General features: G+C 41.6%; 2 protein-coding genes across 3 annotated transcripts; one reads left to right on the top strand and one right to left on the bottom strand.

Annotated features, from left to right (window-relative positions):
• Nucleotides 1-495: 495 nt before the first annotated feature.
• nf2b (NF2, moesin-ezrin-radixin like (MERLIN) tumor suppressor b) lies at nt 496-17,629 on the bottom strand. The gene is made up of 17 exons (XM_080434585.1): nt 17,299-17,629; nt 16,721-16,821; nt 14,522-14,647; nt 12,555-12,677; nt 12,371-12,454; nt 12,111-12,179; nt 11,726-11,808; nt 11,253-11,328; nt 10,915-11,052; nt 10,327-10,401; nt 10,109-10,222; nt 8,503-8,625; nt 6,751-6,968; nt 4,979-5,081; nt 3,944-4,080; nt 3,409-3,580; nt 496-1,601 (listed from the first exon to the last, which is right to left on the bottom strand). Exons 2-17 carry the CDS (start codon nt 16,808-16,810, stop codon nt 1,554-1,556), a joined length of 1,779 nt encoding a protein of 592 aa, XP_080290711.1. The 5' UTR covers nt 16,811-16,821; nt 17,299-17,629; the 3' UTR covers nt 496-1,553.
• On the top strand, nt 17,203-22,633 carry mettl27 (methyltransferase like 27). 2 transcript variants are annotated; one of them, XM_080434586.1, is made up of 6 exons: nt 17,203-17,341; nt 20,178-20,309; nt 20,976-21,104; nt 21,825-21,960; nt 22,094-22,186; nt 22,385-22,633. In XM_080434586.1, the coding sequence occupies exons 2-6, from the start codon at nt 20,190-20,192 to the stop codon at nt 22,591-22,593; spliced, it is 687 nt and encodes a 228-aa protein (XP_080290712.1). In that variant the 5' UTR covers nt 17,203-17,341; nt 20,178-20,189; the 3' UTR covers nt 22,594-22,633. The 2 variants fall into 2 exon arrangements, with proteins under 2 accessions (XP_080290712.1, XP_080290713.1); XM_080434587.1 differs by lacking the exon at nt 17,203-17,341 and adding an exon at nt 19,297-19,352.
• Nucleotides 22,634-23,380: the final 747 nt, after the last annotated feature.

The raw sequence follows: 23,380 nt of genomic DNA, 5'->3' as shown, positions 1-23,380 counted from the left end.
ATACTGACACACAGTAACACCTAAATGGTAAAGTCTTGTAATGTTTTGGAAGCTATATCAGAGTAAATGAACATTTTGGACAGTTCTAATAAAAGGAAAAGTGTAATGGTTCATTTAAATCTTGTGTGTGACCTGGCAGTTTAATCACACTGCATGTAACCATGCCTTCAACTGAAATAAAGCAGCAATGCACACATGAGCTAGTTTGATAAGGTTAAGAAGCCAGTCTTAATTTCATGGGGATCCCAAACAATGTTATGGTAAGCTGGAGGCAATATGAAGAATATCTATCGTGTGTGACTATTGAGTAGCAGAATCTACCAGATCTCATCAGTTCCAATACTAACCCTGAGAAGGCCATGAGGGTGGGTAAAAAAGAGACTAATAGACGGTTTGATGCTATAAATAAAACGCTACTCTGATCGTCTCATATTTTTGGGAAAATCCGGTTTGCAACAATTGCTCCGGCAAATGACAAACAGCTGGTACACCTACCCACATTCACAAACTCCAGAGATTTTTATAAGGCACAGGAGCAAAAATGACATCAAATTCAATGTCAGTATGTAACATGAAACCTATTGATCTTGAAAAAAATCTACATTTAAGGCACATCATCAGTCTACAATACAAAACAAAACAGAAAACACTTGAAATGGCATAAGCTGGGCCTTGGAGTAAGATACTGCATCTCTGTCATGCATTATGACACGATGAAGCACAAGAAATGGTGGAGGAACACGCTTGTCTCTCAGTAAAGGTAGTCCTGTGTAGGCTACCAAGCATTCGCAAAGACAAGTTCATTTAAACAAAAGATAAAAAATAACAATGAATACTGAATATTACACATTTATATGACCTCTAGGGTTTCTGCACATCTGTTTGAATGGATGATTTAAATTTTGAGGGTTTTGTTTTGACAAGTGACAATTTTTTTTGTTCTATGGATATGTGACTTTAAAATACGTTGTGCAGATCTGCAATACATTTAACCACTTAAGCCCTATATACTTTGCAGAAACCGTGTCTAGGGCTGATTGTGACAGATATAAGACATGACGCCTGTACCTGAGAGAATGGATGCATCTCCCAAGGCTCCAGTCAGAAGTAAATCGTATTCAACTCATGACTCAATATCCCTTAAAACTACAAAAACACTGGCACAAAATTCAAAATTCATTCACACGCCCATTTTCAGCACTAGGTCCTGAAGTAGTGTTAGATGCCTGGCACATATACATTGTGTTCATAACACATAATAAAAAATAAAGTCTTGTAGTGTAGCAGGAAGTGCAACCTAGTGTGATAGCCTTTCGTGAACAACCTAACTTGATGGTCGTTTGAGGCATGGTGTCATTAAGGATGGATGAGAAGTCTTTCCACAGCACGCCATAAACATGTGTATTGGTGTGTATCATGCGTTTCCTTTCGCCAGGTAAACAATTAAAGTCTCAAGCATATGTGGATGCCTGTCTTGATAGCAAAAAGCAATAAGTCACAACAGCCAGAGTCTCTCTTGTCTCTCCGTTTCACTCTGTGGGGTGGGGGCTGGCTCAAACTTCTTCAAAGAAGGCCATCTGAGACATGTACGCAGAGTTCCGCTGTAAACAAAACAGAAGACGGTATCAGTGGATTAGCTATTTGAATGAGGAAAACACAGTGGAAAGAGCTGCAGGGATGAGGTGCTGCAGGTCCTGGTTGGAGACGGAATGGAAGATCACTGGTCCGAGAAATCCCAGCACAGATAAACGACAGGGATGAAAGTGAGCACAAAACGAACAGAGATAACAAAGGCAGTGCAGTGCATTCTGTACTATTTATTATTATAAAAAGAGAAAAAAGCAATAATGTTAGACAGACCCTGATGAAGACCTTCAAGGTCGATACGCGTTGGTCATAATTTGTTGCCTTGCTCAAAATAAATCCTATTTATTTTTTCATCAAAGCCTTGGAATTCTTTTCTTTGCAAGTCTGCAGTCCACACCATTTGGGAGTTAGGCAGTACATTGAAAACCCTTTTGTTCATCGTCATTATTATGTTGCACAAGAATTCGAAAATCAGCGTAATAAATACAAAATGATTGTTTATATTCAATATTTCTTTACCCCACTATACTATTTGAAAAGCCAATAACTGCTGTGCAGTATTAAATATAATAGCAATAAAACAAATTAACTAGAAAATGTGCTCCTCGGAGCACAAGTCTCCGCCAGCAGACCTTGGCCTTCTGCGCCTTTGCGTCTTCATCAGGTTTCAGATGCTCATTTGCTGCTTCTTTAGTTTGCATAATGGGAGTTAGTTACATTGTGTGATCTCAGCCTCCTATTTATATATTTATATTACATATTGTGATGTCACGTAAAACTGACCAATGTTAGGTGTTCTCAGAGGAACACACACACGCACGGACGGGTGATTTGTACTGCAAGGTACTGTTGGTAGAATGTGCGTGGTTTTTGGTGTTCTGCAGGGGCGACTGAATATGTAGTGTTTGCATCTAAAGAATGTTCTTCTTGAAGCAATGTGTCATATGGGAGTGGTCGTAATTGACTGGTTTCTTGTCTGTCTTCTTCATCTTCATTGTTGTCTTGAACAGTTTCAGCAGTTGATTGGTGTGTGCGATCTATGTCAGTTTTCTCTAGTGCTACATAATGTATTTGATCAAGGTGGCCAATTGTTACAGACTTCGGCCTTGTTGTTGTGGGATCAATTCAACTCTATAGTCCTCTTCTGTGTTACTGTTGTAGATGAGTATGCTTTCTTAGCTTTGGCCTTCTGCGCCTTTGCTTGACCAATGTTAGGTGTTCTCAAAGGGACACACACACGCACGGACGGGTGATTTGGACTGGAAGGTACTGTTCCAATCAAGACTGATTGATCCTGTCTTACCTCACTTCAAAAAGTAGAGGCATTTTGAAGTGACACACCTATTTATAGGATTCTATTTCATCATGCGTCCCTCTAGCCAATCAAAGGCATTTGTGTCAACATATTGACACGTGTCACGTGGAGCTTGACCAATGTTAGCTTGGCTAACAATGTTTGCTCACACACGGCGGGACGAAGCGAAAACATATTCTCCACCTACGGCGGAGACAATTACAAACCATACTGTAGGCCTATATGATAACATCATAAGGTTCCTCATCGGTCCTTAGCTAAAAGTCAGCACCACTAGTATGGCTCTTTCCATGGTGTATATCAATAATTTATGTAAAATCCTCAAAGAGTAGGCCTAAATTATAGAAGTACACCAACAGGTACAGTAGGAGCCAATATTTCCACTTAAACACAGAGTAAAAGGACTGTGTGGACAAGGTGAAAGCTCCTGCTGAATTTGGGGCTCAACACATTTTTTTTTTTCAAGTAATAACTTATAAAATCTCCAGACATGAGTGTGGGCTTACATTGCTGTGAGGCGCATAGAGGGGCTCAGGGACGTATCCCCGGGCCTCTCCACGGAGACTGTAGAGCGAGGCCTGCTGCTGCTGCTGTTCCTCCAACTTCAGAGACTCTATCTCTGTTTTCAGCTCCTTCAACTGGTCCTGCAGATGTTTACTCTTCTCCATGTACTCCAGCCTAGGACAGCCAAGGGAAGGGAGGGAGGGAGGGAGGGAAGGAAGGAAGCAATGATGGAAAGAAGGATGGAAGGACGAAAGGTCGGAAGGAACGAACGTAGGAAGGTAAAAATAAAGAAAGAAAATGAGAGCAAGTGGAGCAACAGGGGAGGAATGGAATTTTAAGGTGAAAGCGAAAAGAGAGAAACATTTGTATTAAAGCAATGAGAGATTTAGAGGAGGGGAGGGAGGTAAGGATGAACATAAGAGTAAAAGGAGAGAGACGTAAGAAAGGAGATATAAATGCGTGACGACAATGGGTAAAGCAATGTGATAAAATAAGGAAAGACAGAGTGACCACAAAGAGGATAAGGTCTGGTCTAACCTCTCTCTCTCTATCTCCATGGACAGTCTCTTCATGTCAGAGTCCTTGAAGTCCATGCGCATGGACGCAGACTCATAGGCAAAGTCTCCCGCATCTGGGGGAGGAGGAGGGGGTGCTGAGGAGTAGGCCGCTATGAGCTGAAACGCAGCCAAAGTAGTTAGATAAGTCACACATAAGTGGGTTACATCACACCAGCTCTGGTCTCCTAACTGCACCTAGAGCAGTGGTTCTCAAAGTGGGGTCCTGGGACCACCATGGTTCCTAGAGGGTGGTTCTAAATGCACCCTTAGAGAGTATACAAATGGAAGCAAATGGACCCCTATTTGTACACTCTCAGAATTATGGGGGTTCTTGAAATTAAAAGGTTTGAGAAGCACTGACCTAGAGTAAGATCTAATTATGGTGAAGGTGTATTTAGTACCGTAATTTCCGGACTATAAGCCGCTACTTTTTCCCCATGCTTTGAACCCTGCGGCCTGTACAGCGCTGCGGCTAATCTATGGATTTTTACAGCTAACGGCCACTAGGGGACCTTCTAAATCTATGGATTTTACACCTGCGGCTTAATAGTCCAGTGCGGCTTGTATATTGCACACATTTGTTTTTTTCCCTAAATTTGGCTGGTGCGGCTTATATTCAGGTGCGCCTTATAGTCCGGAAATTACGGGTATATCCTTGGAGGGGGGGAGACAAGAGAAAAGGGGGATGGGAGTCCTAAACATTCTATCATTTGCATTGTGGATAGGTGGGGTTTATATGGTTTGTTATGTGGGTGGGTGGTGGCTACACTTTGTACAATATTAGATTATTTTTTTTATGTGAAGTGTATTTATTTATTTATCTGGCATACAATGTGCTGTACAAATAAAAGAGTAGCTTTGAAATACTCCACCACACTGTTTGACTTATAACAGCTAAAAAGAAGTGCCGTCAGAATCATGCCACACAATGATCACACAAAAGTATGTCTACAACATCTACTACCAGTGCAATATTTGGTTATCTTGAAATGGAGCATCCAGCAGTCAGGCGTACCGGATATGTGGTCTTGGTGATCTCCAGTAGCTTCTGTTTGGCTCTACGCTCGGCATCCTTGGCCTCGGTAAGGTCCTGCTTCAGGTGGTCTGCCTCCTTGGTCCTGGAGCCATAAAGAAAGAACACAGCCATTCAACGGTTAACTACATTCACAAATATGCTGTATTTGAATTGATGGTATCGTTGGTTTGTTTACACAATGCCAACACAATTTTTATAGAGAAGTCATCTGTTGTGTATGCAAAGTAAGGCCACTCACTACAACCAGGGCGTGACAACCCATTGCCTGATGGCCCTGGCCACACGATTTGTATATTTTGGCCAGTTTGTTCCGAATGTGCATTATAAATCAAATGTATTAACATTATTATTATTAACATGCATACACAATGTGTTCTTTCTTTACGGATAGCAACTCATTGAGAAAGCACAATAAACAAACACCCAGCCGAAGCTCACAACACAAGCAGAAGCGATATTATAATGCTATGGTCTTCAGCAATAGTTTCACCAATAATGCAACTGCAGGGCCTGATGAAGACGCAGGTGGTCAACACAATCCTGAGATGCCTGTTAATTCTAAATAAAATGCACATGCGTACATAAAACAGGTTTCTAGGCTTTTGGCCACAAAACAAATGTCTATACTGCTATTTTCACTATTTCTTTTAGCATTTATTTCATGTGCTTCACTTGAGATAAATGCAGTATCTGCCCCAAAAATCACAAAGGGGTATTTTTGTTTTAGGTAGATCAGGTCATTGTATTTCACACAAAGGGGGAAAACGAATTAAAAATACTTTTTGATTGAGTTGTGGTCCAATTAGATTATTATTGCATTTTACTGAATATTTACACAATGTCCCGACCTCATTTATATTAACTCCATCTGTGGAAACATCAACCCGCCAGGCAGGGAGAAACATTCTCTCCCTGCCTGCCCCCCCCCCCCCCCCTATGCCCAGGCAAAGAGCTTGGCAGAGCGGACACAGCCGGCTACCACTGGACTAGTCACACACCAGACACCACTTGAAATGGACACGAACAAGTTGCTGTATGGAGGTAACGAATATAAAAGTTTTTAACTACTGTATCATTTGTAAATAAACAGCTAAACAACATGATCTATCACAGTATTTTGGGAGCAGGGACCGGTCTTGGTACTTCTGCCTGCATCTCTGAGGGCAGCTGGGAGCAGACAGGCATGGGGGAGAAATTGAGAAAAGAAAAGCACTGTGCCACTATCATAGCTTATTTGTAAACAAAAACAAGCTATTAATCTTAGCCAATAAATAGGTTATGCAGTTGCTCAATATTTATTAATGCTATGAATTATTTGGGGCCATACATGTCAAGAATACAAGGTCATTATACATGTTCCCCTCCCTTACTTCCCATACCGTATCTTCTGTTTCCACCCACAGCTGATTACACCTCGCTATTTAAAGACCCGCTACCACAAAAATCTTGTTTTTTGTTTGGTTAATGTCCTTTTGAAGTCTAACCTTGAAAAGCGTTAGGGTTCTAATGATTAACCACACTATTGTAATGTAATGATTTAAACGACACCAAGGGGGGGACATGGGGAAGGGAATTTTAAATTATGAGACAGCATGTACAAGATCTCCTGTCTCTCTCCCATCATGAATCTTTTGCCCACCTTACATCTGTAAGGTGGGCAAAAGACTTTCATAACATGAGATGCAGCTCAAAGTGCTTCACATTCAATCACTATGCAAACAGATCTATTTGTTCTCTGGAGCTGAGCCCACCTCCTCTCCGACTGCTCCACCAGCTTGACAGCCAGCTGCTCTGCCTCCCTCATCTTCTGCTCCATCAGCCTCTTCTCCTCCTTGGTTTTCATGGCGGTGACCTCCAGCCTCTGTCTTTCCTGTTCGGAATCGGCTGCTTTGTGGGCCAGCAGCTTGGCCTCCTCCTCCGCAATCTGGGCCTTCTCCGCCAGGAGGTCAGCCGTCTCCTCCGACCGCAGCTGGAGAGGAGAGATCGGGACATTTAAATCCCTAATTCCACACTATAGTTTCTCTCTGAGATGGATAAAGTAATATCTTTATGGTATCTTGACATACATTGCCTAATAAGAACCAACTGCGGGAGCTAACCTTTGTGAATGTCAATGCAAGATTAGGAGTTAGATTTCACATCAGCAAAAACCACACCCACAAATGTCAGTAAATGACATATAATCTACACGACGTATAGTGTGCCAGCCAAACTCCTGGCATTTTATCCCCATTTTATTGCTCTTTCATTAAGGCTCTTTGGTTTTATAGGGGCAGTATATCTATCTTCTACTGTCTATATCTATAAATCCCCACATCTGTCTGTGTCTCTCTAGTCAGTCTGTGTCTCTCTAGTCAGTCTGTGTCTCTCTCTCAATTGGCTTTGCTGACTGGTTGAAATACATGCAATATCACTTTTTGACCATATATGGACATGCACCATACATGACTGTCGTCATAGACTGGCCTCCAAGTATGAGCTGGCAACGGATGCACTAGTAATTATATATTCGTTTTTTTTAAAGATTGTTATGCCTTTATTTAGAGCGGGATAGGGAAAGTAGGCTGACAGGAAATGGGGGGGGTGGCACGCAGGAAAGATCGTCGGGAACGGGAGTCGAACCCGCGACACGCTGTCAGGCTAGCATTGCAGCCTAGGGTGCCTGGACCGCCACGCTACCGCCCAGGCCTAGTAATTAGATATTCTATAAGAGCAGACACAAGTTAATTTAAGAGTATTGAGTCAAACGTGTTGGAATTAAACACAGACAAAACTACTACTATATATATACTATATTGTAGCAGTTGAGCATATGGATACAGGATAGAGTTCAAATCAGCCAGCTGCAAAAGACTGGAATGTTTTGGTATGTGGGATTTTATTTATTGTGATGTGTGGTTGCAATTTACTGTTTTTGCTTAATGTTCAGGACCATTATAAGTAGCCCTTGGGCTGAAAAAAAAAACACCTGCACATGCAGCAACTTGATGTTTGATGTTTTGCAGGTTGAATAGGAACTTGTGGTTACTAGTCTACACTACTGGTTCTCAACATGAGGTCCGGGGACCCCCAGGGGTCCTTAAGGAGGTTCAAGGGGGTCCCTTGAGCAAAATGTTTGATAGTTAGGACTAGGAGTCAAATGGACCCTTGCGGGTCTGTAACTCTGGTGTACAAATTAAACCAAATGGACCCATCTTATGGGTCCATCATATCAAATGGGGGTCTGTGGTCTAATAATGTCAAACAGAGGGTCCTTGAACTTAAAAAGATCGAGAATCACTGCTCTAACAGTGGGGTAAATAATACATAGAATAAACATTTACTTTTGGTGTGTGTCCAGTCTGTCCACAGTCACCTCATGGTCAGACCGACAGACCCCAATGCTTTTTCTCATTTTTGTTTGGAAACAGTAATAATCAGCGGCCGCAAAACAAAAGGTGACTTAATTTGTATGACAGCGTCTGTTCGCTACGCGGTGTGGAAGGGGAAATTGTTGTCCTCACCAGCGCCTCGTTGGCCAGTCGCGCCTCGTCCTGCAACTGGAACAGCCTTCTCTCCATCTCCTCCTTGGCTCGTTCTGCTTCCTCCCTCATCTGCTTCTCCCTCGCCAGGATCTGGCGCTCCACCTAGAGGGGGCATTAACACACTCATCAACCACGGTATTTACCTATGTACTGTACACTCTCAAAAGAATGGACTCCCAAAAAAGAATGGAGAGCTCCCAAAACGTGGTCCATTTAACCCTGACGTCCATTTTTGGGCATGACATTTTAGGCGAGATTCTTCGAAGATTTTAACATTTTTCTAAAACAAATTCATAGCAGATCTACAAGCTCAACGCATCGCGATGCATCACGTTGTGAGCATGTACATAAGCTATTTTCTAAACGTTCCCTTATTCTGGTCGGTCTACAAACAAGTGATTGTAAAATGGATAATGATGATCGCTTTGTATATAATTAACCCACATTTTTAAGATTTTATTTTTTCGTTTGAGAGAGGGTGTTAGGACAGGCGATATTGTTTGTTGCCTTTTATAAATGTGTGCCTGTAAGGCCCCTTAGTGATTAACACATCCACTGCCAAGGGCTAATCTCATAATGTACTCACCAGTGCCAAGGTGTTTTTGTTGTTTTTTTGTTTTTTTCATGTCGCCATAGATCTTGTTAAAATCCTTAAGATTGAGCGCTACACAGTCTGTTTACATCCGCGCGATCTCCCTGTATCTCCCAGTGAAAACCACGTGTCAAACGGGGCATCCATGTTTGAGTTAGAGCGGATTACGTTAAACAGTGAAATGCGAGGAGAAAAAACTACAGGAAGAGAATTGAGTTTCAGTTTCGTCTGTAGAACGAGGGCGGGCGTGATCGTGAAAACCGGATCCCAAATAATTCTATTTCCTGTCATCAAACCGGAAACGGAAGTGGATCAAAAAAATTCCGAAAGTGCACCCGGACCGCGCATGCGCGAAAAGACCGCAGCCCGTAGGGCTACGGTCTCGGCACTTAACAGTTGGATTTAACGGCCCGTAGGACTACGGTCTTGGCAGTTAATGTGTTAAGGTCCATACAAATAAAGTTGAGTAGAGACGGAAAGACATCTTTCTAGTCAGAATCGAACATGGGACATTGCTATTAATAACTGCATGTGGTTTATGTTGAACCGTTCATCTACCGGTGCATGTTATTTAACCATGGCATTTAACCAGGGCCGTAGGAAAGGGGGGGGACGGGGGGGATTCGTCCCCGTGGGCCGCGAACCGGTATTTGGGCCGCGAGGCCACGGGGAAAAAGAGGAGGGAAAAAAAGCCTCAAATGAGGCCGGCACTAGGACCCCGCGGCCGCTGCCTGTGTGTGTGCGTGTATGTACGTGCTGTGCTGCGTGCTATAACATTGTTGCACACTCCAGAACCGACCTGTAAAATGCACAAAGACACCCGAACCGACCCGAATTGATTTTTTTGCGCGCGCTACGCACGCGCATGTCCCGAACGTGGGCCGGTACAAATATATCCCCCCCAACTGGGAATGGCTTCCTACGGCTCTGCATTTAACCTTGGGACAAAATGGAAGATAAGAGCAAAAATGTTAATGTTTTGAAAAAGCTTACCTTTTTACGGGCTTTCTCCTCCTTGGCCTGAGCCTTCATCTGCTGCACCTCAATGGAGTCCACCTTCCTCCTCCTCATGAACAGGTCATGGTTGCCGATGCACAGCTGCAGAATCTAGTAGACATGAATGCAGTGAGTGCATTGTGGGATCAATTAGTTTTTTGTAGCCGCATCAAGCTCAATGGTTACGCTGGATGCGTAACCTGGTAAGGACTTACCAGTTTGTTGACCCGCAGTTGGGATGAGTAGAATTTGAAGACATCTTTCTTCTTGTCCAGAGGTTTTATTGTGAACTGCAAGGTGAGAATAATTCTGTTAAGCTCTTTTGCACTGCTGACACATGATTACTGTCATCATGGCCATTGACAATCAAAGTATTCTACTATTCTACTATAAATCCTGGACCTGGCCACGGAGCTATACACACAAAACACAGAAGACACATGCGAGACAAGACGGGGGTGGGCCGGATTCGAACCTGGGTCCTTGCGGTGAGCAGGAGCATTTATAGTCTGTGCACTAACAGGCTGAGACCCCAGGTACCCTACATTTTAGGGTGGACTGAGAATGGTTTCTTTTTAAGATAAGATAAACCATTATTGATCCCTGGGTGGACATTTTAACAGAGATCACACCATTACCAATGTATTACTTTCAGCAGCCATGTGATCAGTCAAAGTGACCTTCCAGCCAGCCACTGAAAGCCTACTTTCATTCTAAATGGCTCAGGATAAGAGTGTCTATGTATGGAGATGCAACCACTGTGCGTTTCAACATTCATTACCTATAGCCTGGCCTGCACTTACCTCCTTCTCGCTGTAAGAGATATTGCGAATGCCGCTCCACGGAAATGACTTGTTGGGGCTGAGTTTGTTGTTGGGGCTGTAGATGTGGAGACCCTGGGCATCCACTCCCAGTAATAGGTCTGTATCCCTCTTGTTTTGCTGGTCAACATTATTGGGGACAAACAAAGAATGACCATCAGAAGCGTAACCACTTTAACCCTGGTGTCCCCATTTTGGGCATGTCATTATTGGCAAAAGTAGATTGTTCATTTTCAAAATAATTTGGGAAAATGTTGAACATTTTTTGAAAATAGGGCTTAAGTGGTTAACTGATCGTTCCACTTCTTCAGTTCACTCACAGTGATGGCAAAGTAGCTGACCCCATACATCTCCAGGTCTTGGGCAATCTTCAGGTAATCCATCTCTGCCTCATCCCTGTATTGGGGGGAGGGGCACTGATCAAGGACATATTGCACACGCTCAGCCACTCACAACACCAATCAGACATAATGGCACATCAGCCAAAAATAGAGTATAATATTCACTGAGTTCAAACCACTGAAGCTAGGATTGTTATGCCTTATGTTATCAGTTTACTCGTCCTTATTTAACCACTTGAACCCTAGCATCCCTATTCTGGCCTGGGCGTGTCATAATAGGCGAGCATTCAGCAAAAATAGCAGATCTACCTTGCCTTGTAGAGCTGCTGTTTTCAGTGAAGAGATTTGGTGTAGAGGGAAAAAAAAGACCCCTGGAGGACCTCGGCCAACAAAGTATATAGGGTTTAAGTGGTTAACAGCCATACTGTACTGTCTGTCTGCACCTGTCTTACCTGGCGATGCCTCTGTGCTCAGCATACCATGCTGTGATCTTCTCCTCCCACATGTCGGCTGTCATTTGATACTGCATCAGAACCTGAGGTACAAACGCAGAAGAACAGAATGTTACAGAAGACACATGCACAACCAAGCAAATGCACAAATTAGTGTTGTACAGAGGACCAGCTATCTGATTTGGTAAATGGCAGTTATTTTAGTGATTATGTGTATCTGAGTGTGTCTGTGTGTGCGTGTGTGTATATATACTCCACAGATGGAGTTTATATAAATGGGTTTTTATTATGATACCAATGTAAAAATGATTGGTATCCGACAGAACAAATGTATATTTTAATACGGTCACAGAAAGGATTGAAAAACATAGTTGTTTATACTTACGCTTTTTGGTAGAAGCTCATCTTGAGCCAAAAAGCCTCGCTTGTGGAAGTTTGGGTCATAGTCCCCATACTATGTGAGAATGGCAGTGAACGAGGGATAGTGAATGAGAATTGAGAGCAAAACATCATCAAACTTCTAAGTTCAATACATGCATAAAATATCATAAGGCACCAGTAGGACAGTAATGCATTATTGATATGCTGTACTGAAAGTGCGGAAAAAGTCTGAATAAAGCTGAAATTGCTTTGGAACTTTGTTACCTTTGCTTGAACAGCATACGATGCAAGCAGAACAGAGGCTTCGGGGGAACAGAATATCTCTTCATCTAATATCTGCTTCTTCACCTAAAAAGAGTTTAAAAGACACATGTCACATGAACAGGTGCTCCACTAATGGTATGGTACCATATGATATTCAGGTGGTGGGCTACCTAAGCTAACTCACCTGAAGGAAAAAGAGGTGCTGAGTTATTTCCTGGACCAATTCCTCTTCGACTTTCTCTGGGAAGAACTTTGCGAGGAAATGAAATGTTATGGGTGAGTCCTTTGGAACCTCTTGATCCAACACCTTAATGACCAAATAGAAGAAAGCAACATCAGACAAGAGCACATTGATTTTTTTTCAATTCATTCCCTGTGGGCAGTTTCTCTTCACAGACCATGCTCTAATATGGAGGTCAGAGCACTGCAGTCAGCCATTGGGCAGCATGGAACTTGTTATGCTGGGTGCACAACAGAGTATTTTCAAATCTGAAACTTTTTTTAAATGTTGGATATAGATTTACCTTCTTTATCCCTCATTTCTATTCACTTCACGGACGGAGAACAAAAGGCTCAGTTTTGTTCAAAAACTATGATTGCTTTAACTGTGGTTAATTTATTTTTATTTGGACTTGACATTAATCTCAACATGAATGATCATTATGAAAGATTGTGCAATCGGCTGACATGTTTTAATGGATGTGAAACCTAGCTCCATTAAGAACCTCTCACTCCGCTATACAGCTCCGAGATGAGGTTCTATGTCGAGGTCTCCCAGAATCGGTAGAACGTCCGCAAAGGCTCCGCTGTTTACCCTTTTATCTACATCGAATCCAAAAACGAATGGTAGATTCCAAAGCGCACGGATGTTTAAGGTTTGGTTGGGGCACGAAATAACCGTTTAAATCGCTTATTTAGTCAGCCTGTGGCCATGTTTCCCATTCAACCCGGAAAACCCCCCAACGTCCGGTGCCAGTACTGCTCCCGGTTCGGCTACAATGGGAAAACATGGCCACAGGTTGACTAAATAAGCAATTTAAACGGTTATTTCGTGCACCAACTTAAAATATTTTGTGCCCAACCAAACCTTAAACATCCGTGCGCTTTGGAATCTACCATTAGTTTTTGGATACGATGTAGATAAAAGGGTAACAGCGGAGCCTTTGCGGACGTTCTACCGATTCTGGGAGACCTCGACATAGAACCTCATCTCAAAGCTGTATAGCGGAGTGAGAGGTTCTTAATGGAGCTAGTGAAACCTAGTGAAATAATGAACAAGAGGAAGTTACCTGACATAATTTCCATATTTAAATGTCGGTTTTGACAAGGTGAATGACAGACAAGTACTAGAAGCTTTCCTGTGAACTCACTCTCATTGGCTATTGCTCAATATTCCATCATTGTTCCTGTCACATTACAGGATTTCAATTCTTAATATCATATGCAAAGGAAATATTCGCACATCCACTTCGTTCATATGCAGGTGCGTTGGACAGTGACAACTGAAGCAATCATGAAAAAAGTATTTCATGAACAAAATATCCTGCACACTGCTGTTGCTCAGCAGCATCAGTTTGTATTCAAATTGACAGACGTTTCGGTCAAATTGAAGGTCCAGACTCCAGAGGGACCAAAACGTCTGTCAATTTGAATAAAAACTGATGCTGCTGAGCAAGAGCAGTGTGTGGGAGTTTTTGTTCATGAAATACTTTTTTCATGATTGCTTCAATTCGAAATACGTTAGATATTTACAATAATCACAAACTGATGAAGGCTGGATAGCCGAAACTTGTTAAAATTAAAATTGTTATCTTAAGATAATGGCTGTGCAGCCCTCACACTACAGGAGAATGTGGGCATACAAGAATTATGGATTCAACACATTGCTCAAGTGCACTTCAGCAGGGCAGAAACAGGACATGAATCCAAGTCCTCCTGTTAGAGGGCTGCCTCTCTACTGGCTACTACCCTGCCGCCTGTGCAGCCAAATGTTTTGGAAGACAAGATGTCTCAGTGCAGTGAATCAATGCCCAGTTCCAATACATAATACATTTACCTGTGCTAACAATGGAAATGGCATTCCGGTGAAGTCTGCCATAATAGCTGTAATATCTTTCAGGGAAAAAAGGTAATTCATTCTGTTTCACTCACCCGTTTCTCTTGTTTCAGCCAAGCATAAGTGTCCTTTACGGTGTATCTGAGGCCAAAGAACCAGGTCTCCCTCAAACCAACTGTGCGACACACTAGATCAAACAAATCTTTCCCTTTCCATTTCACCTGAGAGGAATGGAGAATGAGCACAAGTAAGTTGGTGAGGTCATGTGTTTTTTGCTAGTAGCTGGTACCATCCAGTCCTCCGCCGTTCTTAACAGTAGCCAAAAATATCATGTAAAACCTTCTCAACAACACACAAAGATGACTTTAATGCATCCGGAAATAGGATATCTATATAGCTGCGATAAAGAAAGGATTTTCTTTTTTTAATCTAAGAATATTGTAATATAGTGATATGGCATAAGCGTTGTCCTTTCCTGGTATTAAAGTCTGCATTACAGTAAAGTGATGTAATTTTCTGAACTCACTTGACTGTTCTAGCCGTTCAATTATTTGCCTTTACCCACTTTTCCCTACCCCTTCCCTCCCCCCAAAAGTCACGTCCAGCCAATTAGAAGTTACTTAGAGGCACTTAGAGCAGGTCTAAACCATACTCTTTCATTAATTTATGTGCTTTCAGAAAATTGCATTACCAGCCAGCGTTTTATTGTCTCCGCCAGGCCGAAAGGCATGGCGAGAGAGTATGTTTTCGCCCCTGTCCGTCCGTCCGTGTGTCCGTCCGTGTGTCCGTCCGTGTGTCCGTCCGTGTGTCCGTGTGTCCTGTCTGTGTGTTAGCACCAAATCTCCGGCACCGTTGGCCCGGTCGCTGCGAAACTGTGCACACACACTCCCTGGATGCCAATTCAGAACCTCTGCCTCAAATTTTTCACATGGGCCTGTTATAGCGCCACCAGGAGGCCGATTTGTGCAAAACCCATTTTTTCCCATTACTCCTACAGTTTTTAACCAAACCTCATGCAAATCGGTACACAGTATCTCTATAGTCATGTGATCAACCCTGATCTGTCCGATTTCCCATATTCCATCCTCATTGGCTAAGGTTACCATCCAAAGTTTGCAGGATTGGTCGGTTTTGAACAAACTGCCTCAAATCATGAACGCAGCTTGCCATTTCCATAAAATTGCACACGCACATTCCCACTATGCCGAGGAAGAAATGGCACTTAAAACTTTTCACATCAGCCTCATGGTGGCGCTAAAACAGGCCGATTTGCATTTTTTACTATAACTGCACCGATCTGCGTGAAACTTTGCACGCCTACTCCCTAGAGGCCAAGGAAAAACATCTGCACTGCATTTTTCACATCTGCTTTTTACAGCGCCACCAGGAGGCCGACTTATGTCAAATACATTTTTGGATATTAATCCTTCAGATTTTATCCAAACATCACGCAAATCGGTACACAGTATCTCTATAGTCATGTGATCAAGACGCATCTGTCCGATATTTCATATTCCATCCTGATTGACTAAGTTTGACTTCCAAAGTTTGCAGGATTGGTCCGTTTTGAACAAAATGTCAGAAATCATGAACGCGGTGTGCGATTTCCGTGAAAATTTGCACGCACATTCCCACTAGGCCGAGGAAGACATGCCACCCTTTTCACATTGGCCTATTATAGCGCCACCAGGAGGCCACAATAACTTACCTGACCTGGCGGAGACCTGTGCTCCGAGGAGCACTTTTTCTAGTTCTGTTTCATTTGGGAATCAAATTGAATCTTCCCAAGACTGTGAAAAGCAAAAATCCACATTCTGTAATTCCAGAAATAACTACATACAACCCAGTAGTGTTATTATGGGGACGATATCATTTTGAGATGTAGGCAATAGTCATGTAGGCTATGCCTACTTGGAGAGTTCGTAGCATAGTTTGTAGATGTGAGATGGTCAAATTATATTTCACAAAGCAGAATTAGCAAGTTAACCAGGCAGGCAATTGTGAAAAAGGTTATGTATCCTGTCAATACTGACAGAAACACCCCTTCACACTTGACCCAAATGCATCCAGCCAACCCTGGTAACCCCCCCCCACCCCAAGCAGTAAACCTGGGGGGAAACCCGCTGCAGTTAAAATACAGTATAGTCATCTTTACAATAGCATCACAATATCTATAGTGGAGGTATTTGGTCAAACATATTGTGATATTGTATTCTAGTTTGTCCATTTTGTCTAGCCTGCCATACCCCTGACCAGTAGTTACAGTACAATAGGATGCACAAAGCGTAGCCTACCTCACAGCTGAATTCCATTTCAGCATCCATGGTGATCACTTTGACTTTGAAAGTCTTTGGCTGTTTCTTCTTTAATCCTAATATAGACATGTTGAATGAATCTGTGAAAGAAATAAAGACACCTGAAAATTTGAAAAACTACATTTCAGTCATAACAACATTGTCCTGTTGCCATGGACATGGTCAGCCCTCTGTAAATTTCACTAAATACAGTGAAATGTATCTGTTTCACTGTATTTAGATTTGGACACTCAATGGTATCTGAATGTTATAGTTTATGTGATGTTAGCTGAGAATGTTATAGTTGATGTGTGTTAGCTGAGAATGTTATTGTTGATGTGTGTTAGCTGGGGTGTAATTGTGGATGTGATGTTAGCTGGAATTTTATTGTTGATATGATGTTAGCTATGATGTTATAGTTGAAGTGATGTATAGTTGGGATGTTGTAATTGTTGTTGTTGTCTGACACTCAATGTCTGTCTGTGTCTGAGGAGCCTCTGTCTGTGAGCAGCTTGTGTTTGACTTGTTCCTGTACCTTTACCCATCAAAAGCAATAACAACCTCCACAATAACATTACCTTCCAGAGTCACCAACAGGGAAGAACAGGCCTCCTCGTCCCCGTGAGTCAATGAGCCGAGCTGGGGCTGATTTCTTATTGTTGGGACACCAATGCTAAGCTAGCTAACGTTAACTACCCAATTATGCCACGAAGACAGACCAAAACCAGTTGTAGGAAGAGCGAAACTTTGGATAAATCTCCATGGTTTACGTATCGGATCCAAATAGTGTTTCCCCCCGTCTTCGTAGTTATGTGTTTGTCCCTAGAAACACTGAAGACTCAATAGCTAGTAGTATTGATAGCGTTAGTTAGCCTAGCTGAGTAGCTAAGCCTTCAGGACTTTCCAGAAGCTTTTGTTTTGACTCTACAGGTGGGAACATGAACAGCAGTAGCCATGGATCACACGACGGTCGTCTGTCACGACCGTCATGGATGAACTTCAACCTGGTGTACTTTCTACATTTACATCTACATACACGTTTAGATTTATAATATAAAGTGCTTACCCCATGGCCACGGATGTTAAAATTATGTACGGGCCCACAGAAGTACCCGTATCTTCCGTATTGTTCAATAAAAAGCATTTTAATCCGATCGGTGGCCATTTTCCCCGTTTTTTCGCCATATGCTTTCAACTACGCGACCCTATCGGTTGGGAGGTGTATTGCACTCTGACACATTATAACTATGTGAAAATGGCCACCGATCGGATTAAAATACTTTTTATTGAACAATACGGAAGATACGGATACTTTTGAGTAGCCGTACATAATTGTAACATCCGTGGCCATAGGGTAAGAACTTTATATTCGAAATATGAACGTTTATGTAGATGTACGGGCCGTAAATAGAGAAAGTGCAAACACCAGGTTGAAGTTCATCCATGACTGTCATGATATGACGGTCATGTCTCAGGACTAGAACAGCAGCACACTTTTATTCTTAATTTTTGTTCATCTACTCATGAGATGTGATGTTATTGTTTGGATTGTTATTTATGGACATTTCTGTTTTAAAGCAGTACTTATGAAAAAATAAATGTCCATGGAAATTAAACCATTGAGAATAAAACATTAAACAGGACAGGTCTAACTATGGCGCAGTGCGCATGTCACGGAATCCAACACAACAGTGTTGCCAGGTAATGCGAGAGAAACAAGCCCAAAAGAAGCGCCCTTCGCCCTTTAAACGTATTACGTTGGCTATTTGAAAATAGCCGATCTACAAGCTCACAACGCGTCGCAATCCGACGCGTTGTGAGCTTGTTGATCTGTGAGCCTGTTGATCTGCTATTTTCAAAAACATCATGAAGAAAATTGGAAAAATTGGGAATATTTTTTGAAAACACAAACACAAATCTTCTGGCATAAAATATTTTCAGATGGGGGTGGACAAATACATACTTAGTTATACTAAGTATAATTATAATACTTAATTTGGGGGTCCTTGACATGAAAATGTTTAACCACTGGTTTAAACAACATTAGTATGAGTACAGGACCCCAATGGAAACAAGCCATAGTGCTTTCTTGGGTTTAAAATCCTCTTAACAGACATTGTATTGCACTGTACTTCCCTTTGCTTGTCTATACAAACTGTTAATAAAGTATTAAATCAAACAAACAATCAATCAATCAATCAATCAATCAATCAAAAAGGTAACAAGCCCAAATAAGGAACTACACTTTAGAAACAAGTCTGCTTGTTATAAGCGACTTTGGGCTTGTTTTTCTGTAAAGTGTTGTGTTTTTTTGGGCTTGTTTCTAAAGTGCTTTCTAATGTCTAGGCTATATGTATTTGTCCACGGACCCCCATCGGAAAAAGAAAGTGTGCCAGGGGACCCCCATACCAGATTTGTGTTGTTGAAATGTTTAAAAGAATATTCAAAATGTGTCACTTTTTTCACAAATATTCGATGCATTTAGGTTTAAAGTGCTCATGTGACTTATTTTGGGCTTGTTTTCATAGACCTAGTTGCTTATTTCTCTCGCAAAATCTGGCAACACTGGCAGTGAACTAAAACTACTTGTTTGCCTTGAACTTGCTTCCTACACTTTCAGTGATTGTCAGAGGTTCGTAACAACCCATATATTTCATATTGCATGGATGGGGGTTATCTTGGGAAGTGGTGGACGGATGATGACAGGCAGGACTGAATGATATAAATCCTGCACAGCACTTCTCTTGGGGAGGTCACTCACCTTATACTGCCGTGTACAGTAGCCTACATGCCATGTGAGGTAAACTGTACTGTAAACTGCTCACATATTATGTGTGCAGTTTACAGTACAGTTTACCTCACATGCCATGTAGGCTACTGTACACGGCAGTATAAGGTGATAGGCAACCATCAGAACTGCTGAAAATACAGTACATTAATTATTCTGTATCTGAGAGCACTGTACTGATGTAGCCTACTGTATATTTAAGTTTATTATAGATCATGAACATATTTTTCCTAAACTAATTCTTATTCTGAAACTTTGGATATAGGTATAATACTGACACCTACATCCAACACTTTAGATTGATTATGTAATATTGACAAACATCACATTTGGCGTCTAGCATGTCACCTCAGTGGATTTCCATGGCTGGGGAATGATGACTGAATGCCCAGGGAAATTATTATAGAGGAATTCAAAGAGGAGGCTATTTTCATCTTTTGATTCAATGTGTTAAAAGCTATGTGAAAAAGCACATTAGATCTAAGGTCTTTAATAATCCAAGACGTATGCTACAATGTATTATTAGATATAAGCATCATATAACAAATAACAATAAATTATGGTCATATAAAGTGTCTTAGACAATTATTAATTGAAAAGAGTGGGAACACTGTGTTAGATAATCAAAACATATACAGGAACTCACTACTACTCTATGTCGTTATACAGGTGGATTTTAAAATGTCAGATGACGGTAGAACATTTGAGATTGTAAAGGATGTGATTTTGTCCGCTCACAAGAACACGGGGACGGGAGATAAGATGGCCTTCTACAACAGTTGGGCCCAGAACTATGATCAGGTAATGCAGTAGAAATAGGGGGTTGCTGATAAGAAATATCACAGCATTTATTAACTTCACAGTTGGACGTTGGACAGACGCAGAGCTGATAAAAACAGACATGCCATTCTGTTGACTTCTAGATGTATTGTAGAATGTGCTATCCCCCTCTGTAGACATATCAGTGTAACTACTACCCACATTATTCATGTATTGTTTCAGGGTATCAAATACGGGGATATATTTAATCAGCCACGTTAACTTGCTAAACATTTTTTATATATAATATATTAAAGATTTAAATTAACATGTTAAGAAGCCAGGCTTAATAATAATAATAAACTTTATTTGTATAGCACCTTTCATGACATCAAATGCAGCTCAAAGTGCTTTACATAAAAAAAGAGATCAACAAAAGAAAAATAACACAATATTAAACAAGATTAAAAACAATAAGATCAAAAACATGATCAAGAACGAATACAAATTTAAACAATACAATCTGGCTTAAGCATAATTTAATCGTATCTTTTGCTTGCCAGAGTATAAATTGAGCATTACTCATTCATCTGCACCATCAGCTTCATTCATGACCTCCGTACACGATGCTGCATAGTGATGTTTTGGCGTTTTTGTCCATGTACAGTATATTAAACACTTGTGCTTTGTTGTGACTGCTCTGTGCAGGACGTTGGTCTCCTGGAATATCGGGCACCGAATCTAGCAGCCAACAACATCTCTTCCCATTTCCATGGTGACCGCGAGGCAGCAGTGGTATTGGATGTGGCCTGTGGTACTGGGCTGGTGGCCATTCAGGTACAGACACAAGACACAGAGAGAAATGATTTGAATGAGAATAAGTCACCACACATTCATAGCATTGATGCAGGGAATATTTCTATAATGCAGAAATACACAAAACATCTTTGCCTGGGGACTGAGAATGGAATACCATTATATTTATGACAGTGTGAAAAACAGCAGGGACCTAACACTGACTCACTTAATATGCATTACAATAAATCCAAAATGATTCTATGCTTATTTTTGTTGACATATCTGGTTGTTTTTGTACTGCATTATTATGCTGCCACATCAGTATTACTGTGATGAGGCTGTAGGTGGGTGCCCACCTCATCAGATTCTATCTGCTTAGGCTTTATCTTGATTTAAATCAGTGTTTTCATTATTATTGTTCTGGCATTTCTCAGATTTCAAATACAAAACTGCATTAACCTCCAATGATATAATAATGGTGTCGCCTTTAGTTGTTGGGGTATTTGCTACAGTACATTTGCACATTTGTCTTCTGAATTTACCCATCCTAACTATTAGTACTGGAATAGTGGCTGCCATTAACAAAGCAAGTGTCTTGCTAAGGGACTCTTCGATACATAGACGGGCGGACGTGGGGCAAACCGGTGACCTTACAATTCCCAGACAGCCTATCTACCCACTCAGCTACAGTACCAGTCCCTAATCCTCTATTTTGGAGGTTTTAACTTGCACATAACTTGTTGTGTCTCTGTTGTCCAGATGAAAAGCCATGGGTTCAGATATTTCGTGGGCGTTGATGGCAGCAGGTCTATGCTGGGGAAAGCCAAACACACTGGCCTTTACCAGGACCTCAAAGAATGCATGCTGGGAACAGAGCCACTACCTATCCAGTGGGGTAATTCAGTGCTATACTGTTGATATTTAACTGATCATTGTGCTGATATACTTTATATCAATGTCCTCTCTCTCTCACTGTCTCACTGTCTCACTGTTTGTCCACCTATTGTCCATGTCACTTCCTCCTGCAGGTTCATTTGATGTGGTTGTGATTGTTGGAGCACTGAGTTTTGGCCAAGTTCCCGTTAGTGCGGTCAGAGATCTTTGTAGGGCAGCCAAACCAGGTGAGCTCTACTTCTCTTTTCACTGACTTATATGTTTATGTTCCTCCCTAGCCAATAGTACCGAAAATAAACAAATAAACAAACAGACAGAGCCATTAAAATAGGTGCACAGCGGCTCAACTAATAACCTAAATCGCCAGTCAGTGTAAACCTAATAGCGTCAGTGCACTCAGCGCAGTGGCACCTGTCCCCCACTAGGTGGCTATGTGTGCATGACGACCAGGGCTAACCAGGACAATGTGGAGTACAAAGCTGCATTGGAGCGTGAGCTGAGGCTGATGGAAGAAGAGGGGCTGTGGAGGGCGGTGGAGGTCACAGAGGAACAGGAGTGGGAGAGGGCCGTGTCAGAGCACGAGGAGGGATACATACCTGGTCATGTCTACCTCTACAAGACCTCACCTCTGTAGCTGCAAGAGGAGTCATTGTTGCCCATGAACACTTTATTTTGTCTGTTTGCATTTTAATTAAAGAATTCAAGCAATATTACAACAACTCATGAATAATTATCTTTCTGGCTTCATGTGCAGCATCAGCATGTGCTAAATAATTTCAATAAAAACTCACAAACACAAATAAAACATCAATTAAAAAGGTACTTTACATATACGAGAATATGTAGGAACAAAGGGGTTCCACCGTGCCTCAAGCCAAATTCAGGCTGGTCCGGTGCATCTCAGGAGCGGGACTGGTATGAGGCAAAAAAAACGTGACAACGTTTCAATGTCAATCCAGCTTCATCAGGTCATGGACCTGACCTGATGAAGATGTATTGACATCGAAACGTCACGTTATTTGCCTGCACCCAGTAAAAAAAAAAACATAGGCTTTTATATAGACAATCTGGCTTGCTAAATTGTGATTAAGCTAAGAGATAATTCATAAACAGTATTTAGCTGCAAGTTCTTGTCTTGGTTGTTTGGTTTATAGGCAATACATACATAGAATATACAGTACATAGGTGTGTTTAGGCTTGATCTATTTGCACACAAAATGGCATAATTGTACAGCTTGAGAAATATGTGAAGAGGAGTATGGGAGTATCATAACATGAAAGTTAAAATTAAACCCTTTGAGGGTTGAACATATTGACAAAAAGTCCACAAATGTAATTATAAAAGGAACCACAGAGATTTTGATATACAAATTGAGTAGAGATGCTCAGAGTGGCTGTTGAAAAAGCTTGTTACTGTAGCT

This window comes from Gymnoscopelus braueri (genome assembly GCF_963280865.1).
Source record: "Gymnoscopelus braueri genome assembly, chromosome: 8".
In the NCBI taxonomy this organism is placed as follows: domain Eukaryota; kingdom Metazoa; phylum Chordata; class Actinopteri; order Myctophiformes; family Myctophidae; genus Gymnoscopelus; species Gymnoscopelus braueri.
This window is presented reverse-complemented; position numbering and strand designations above follow the sequence as displayed.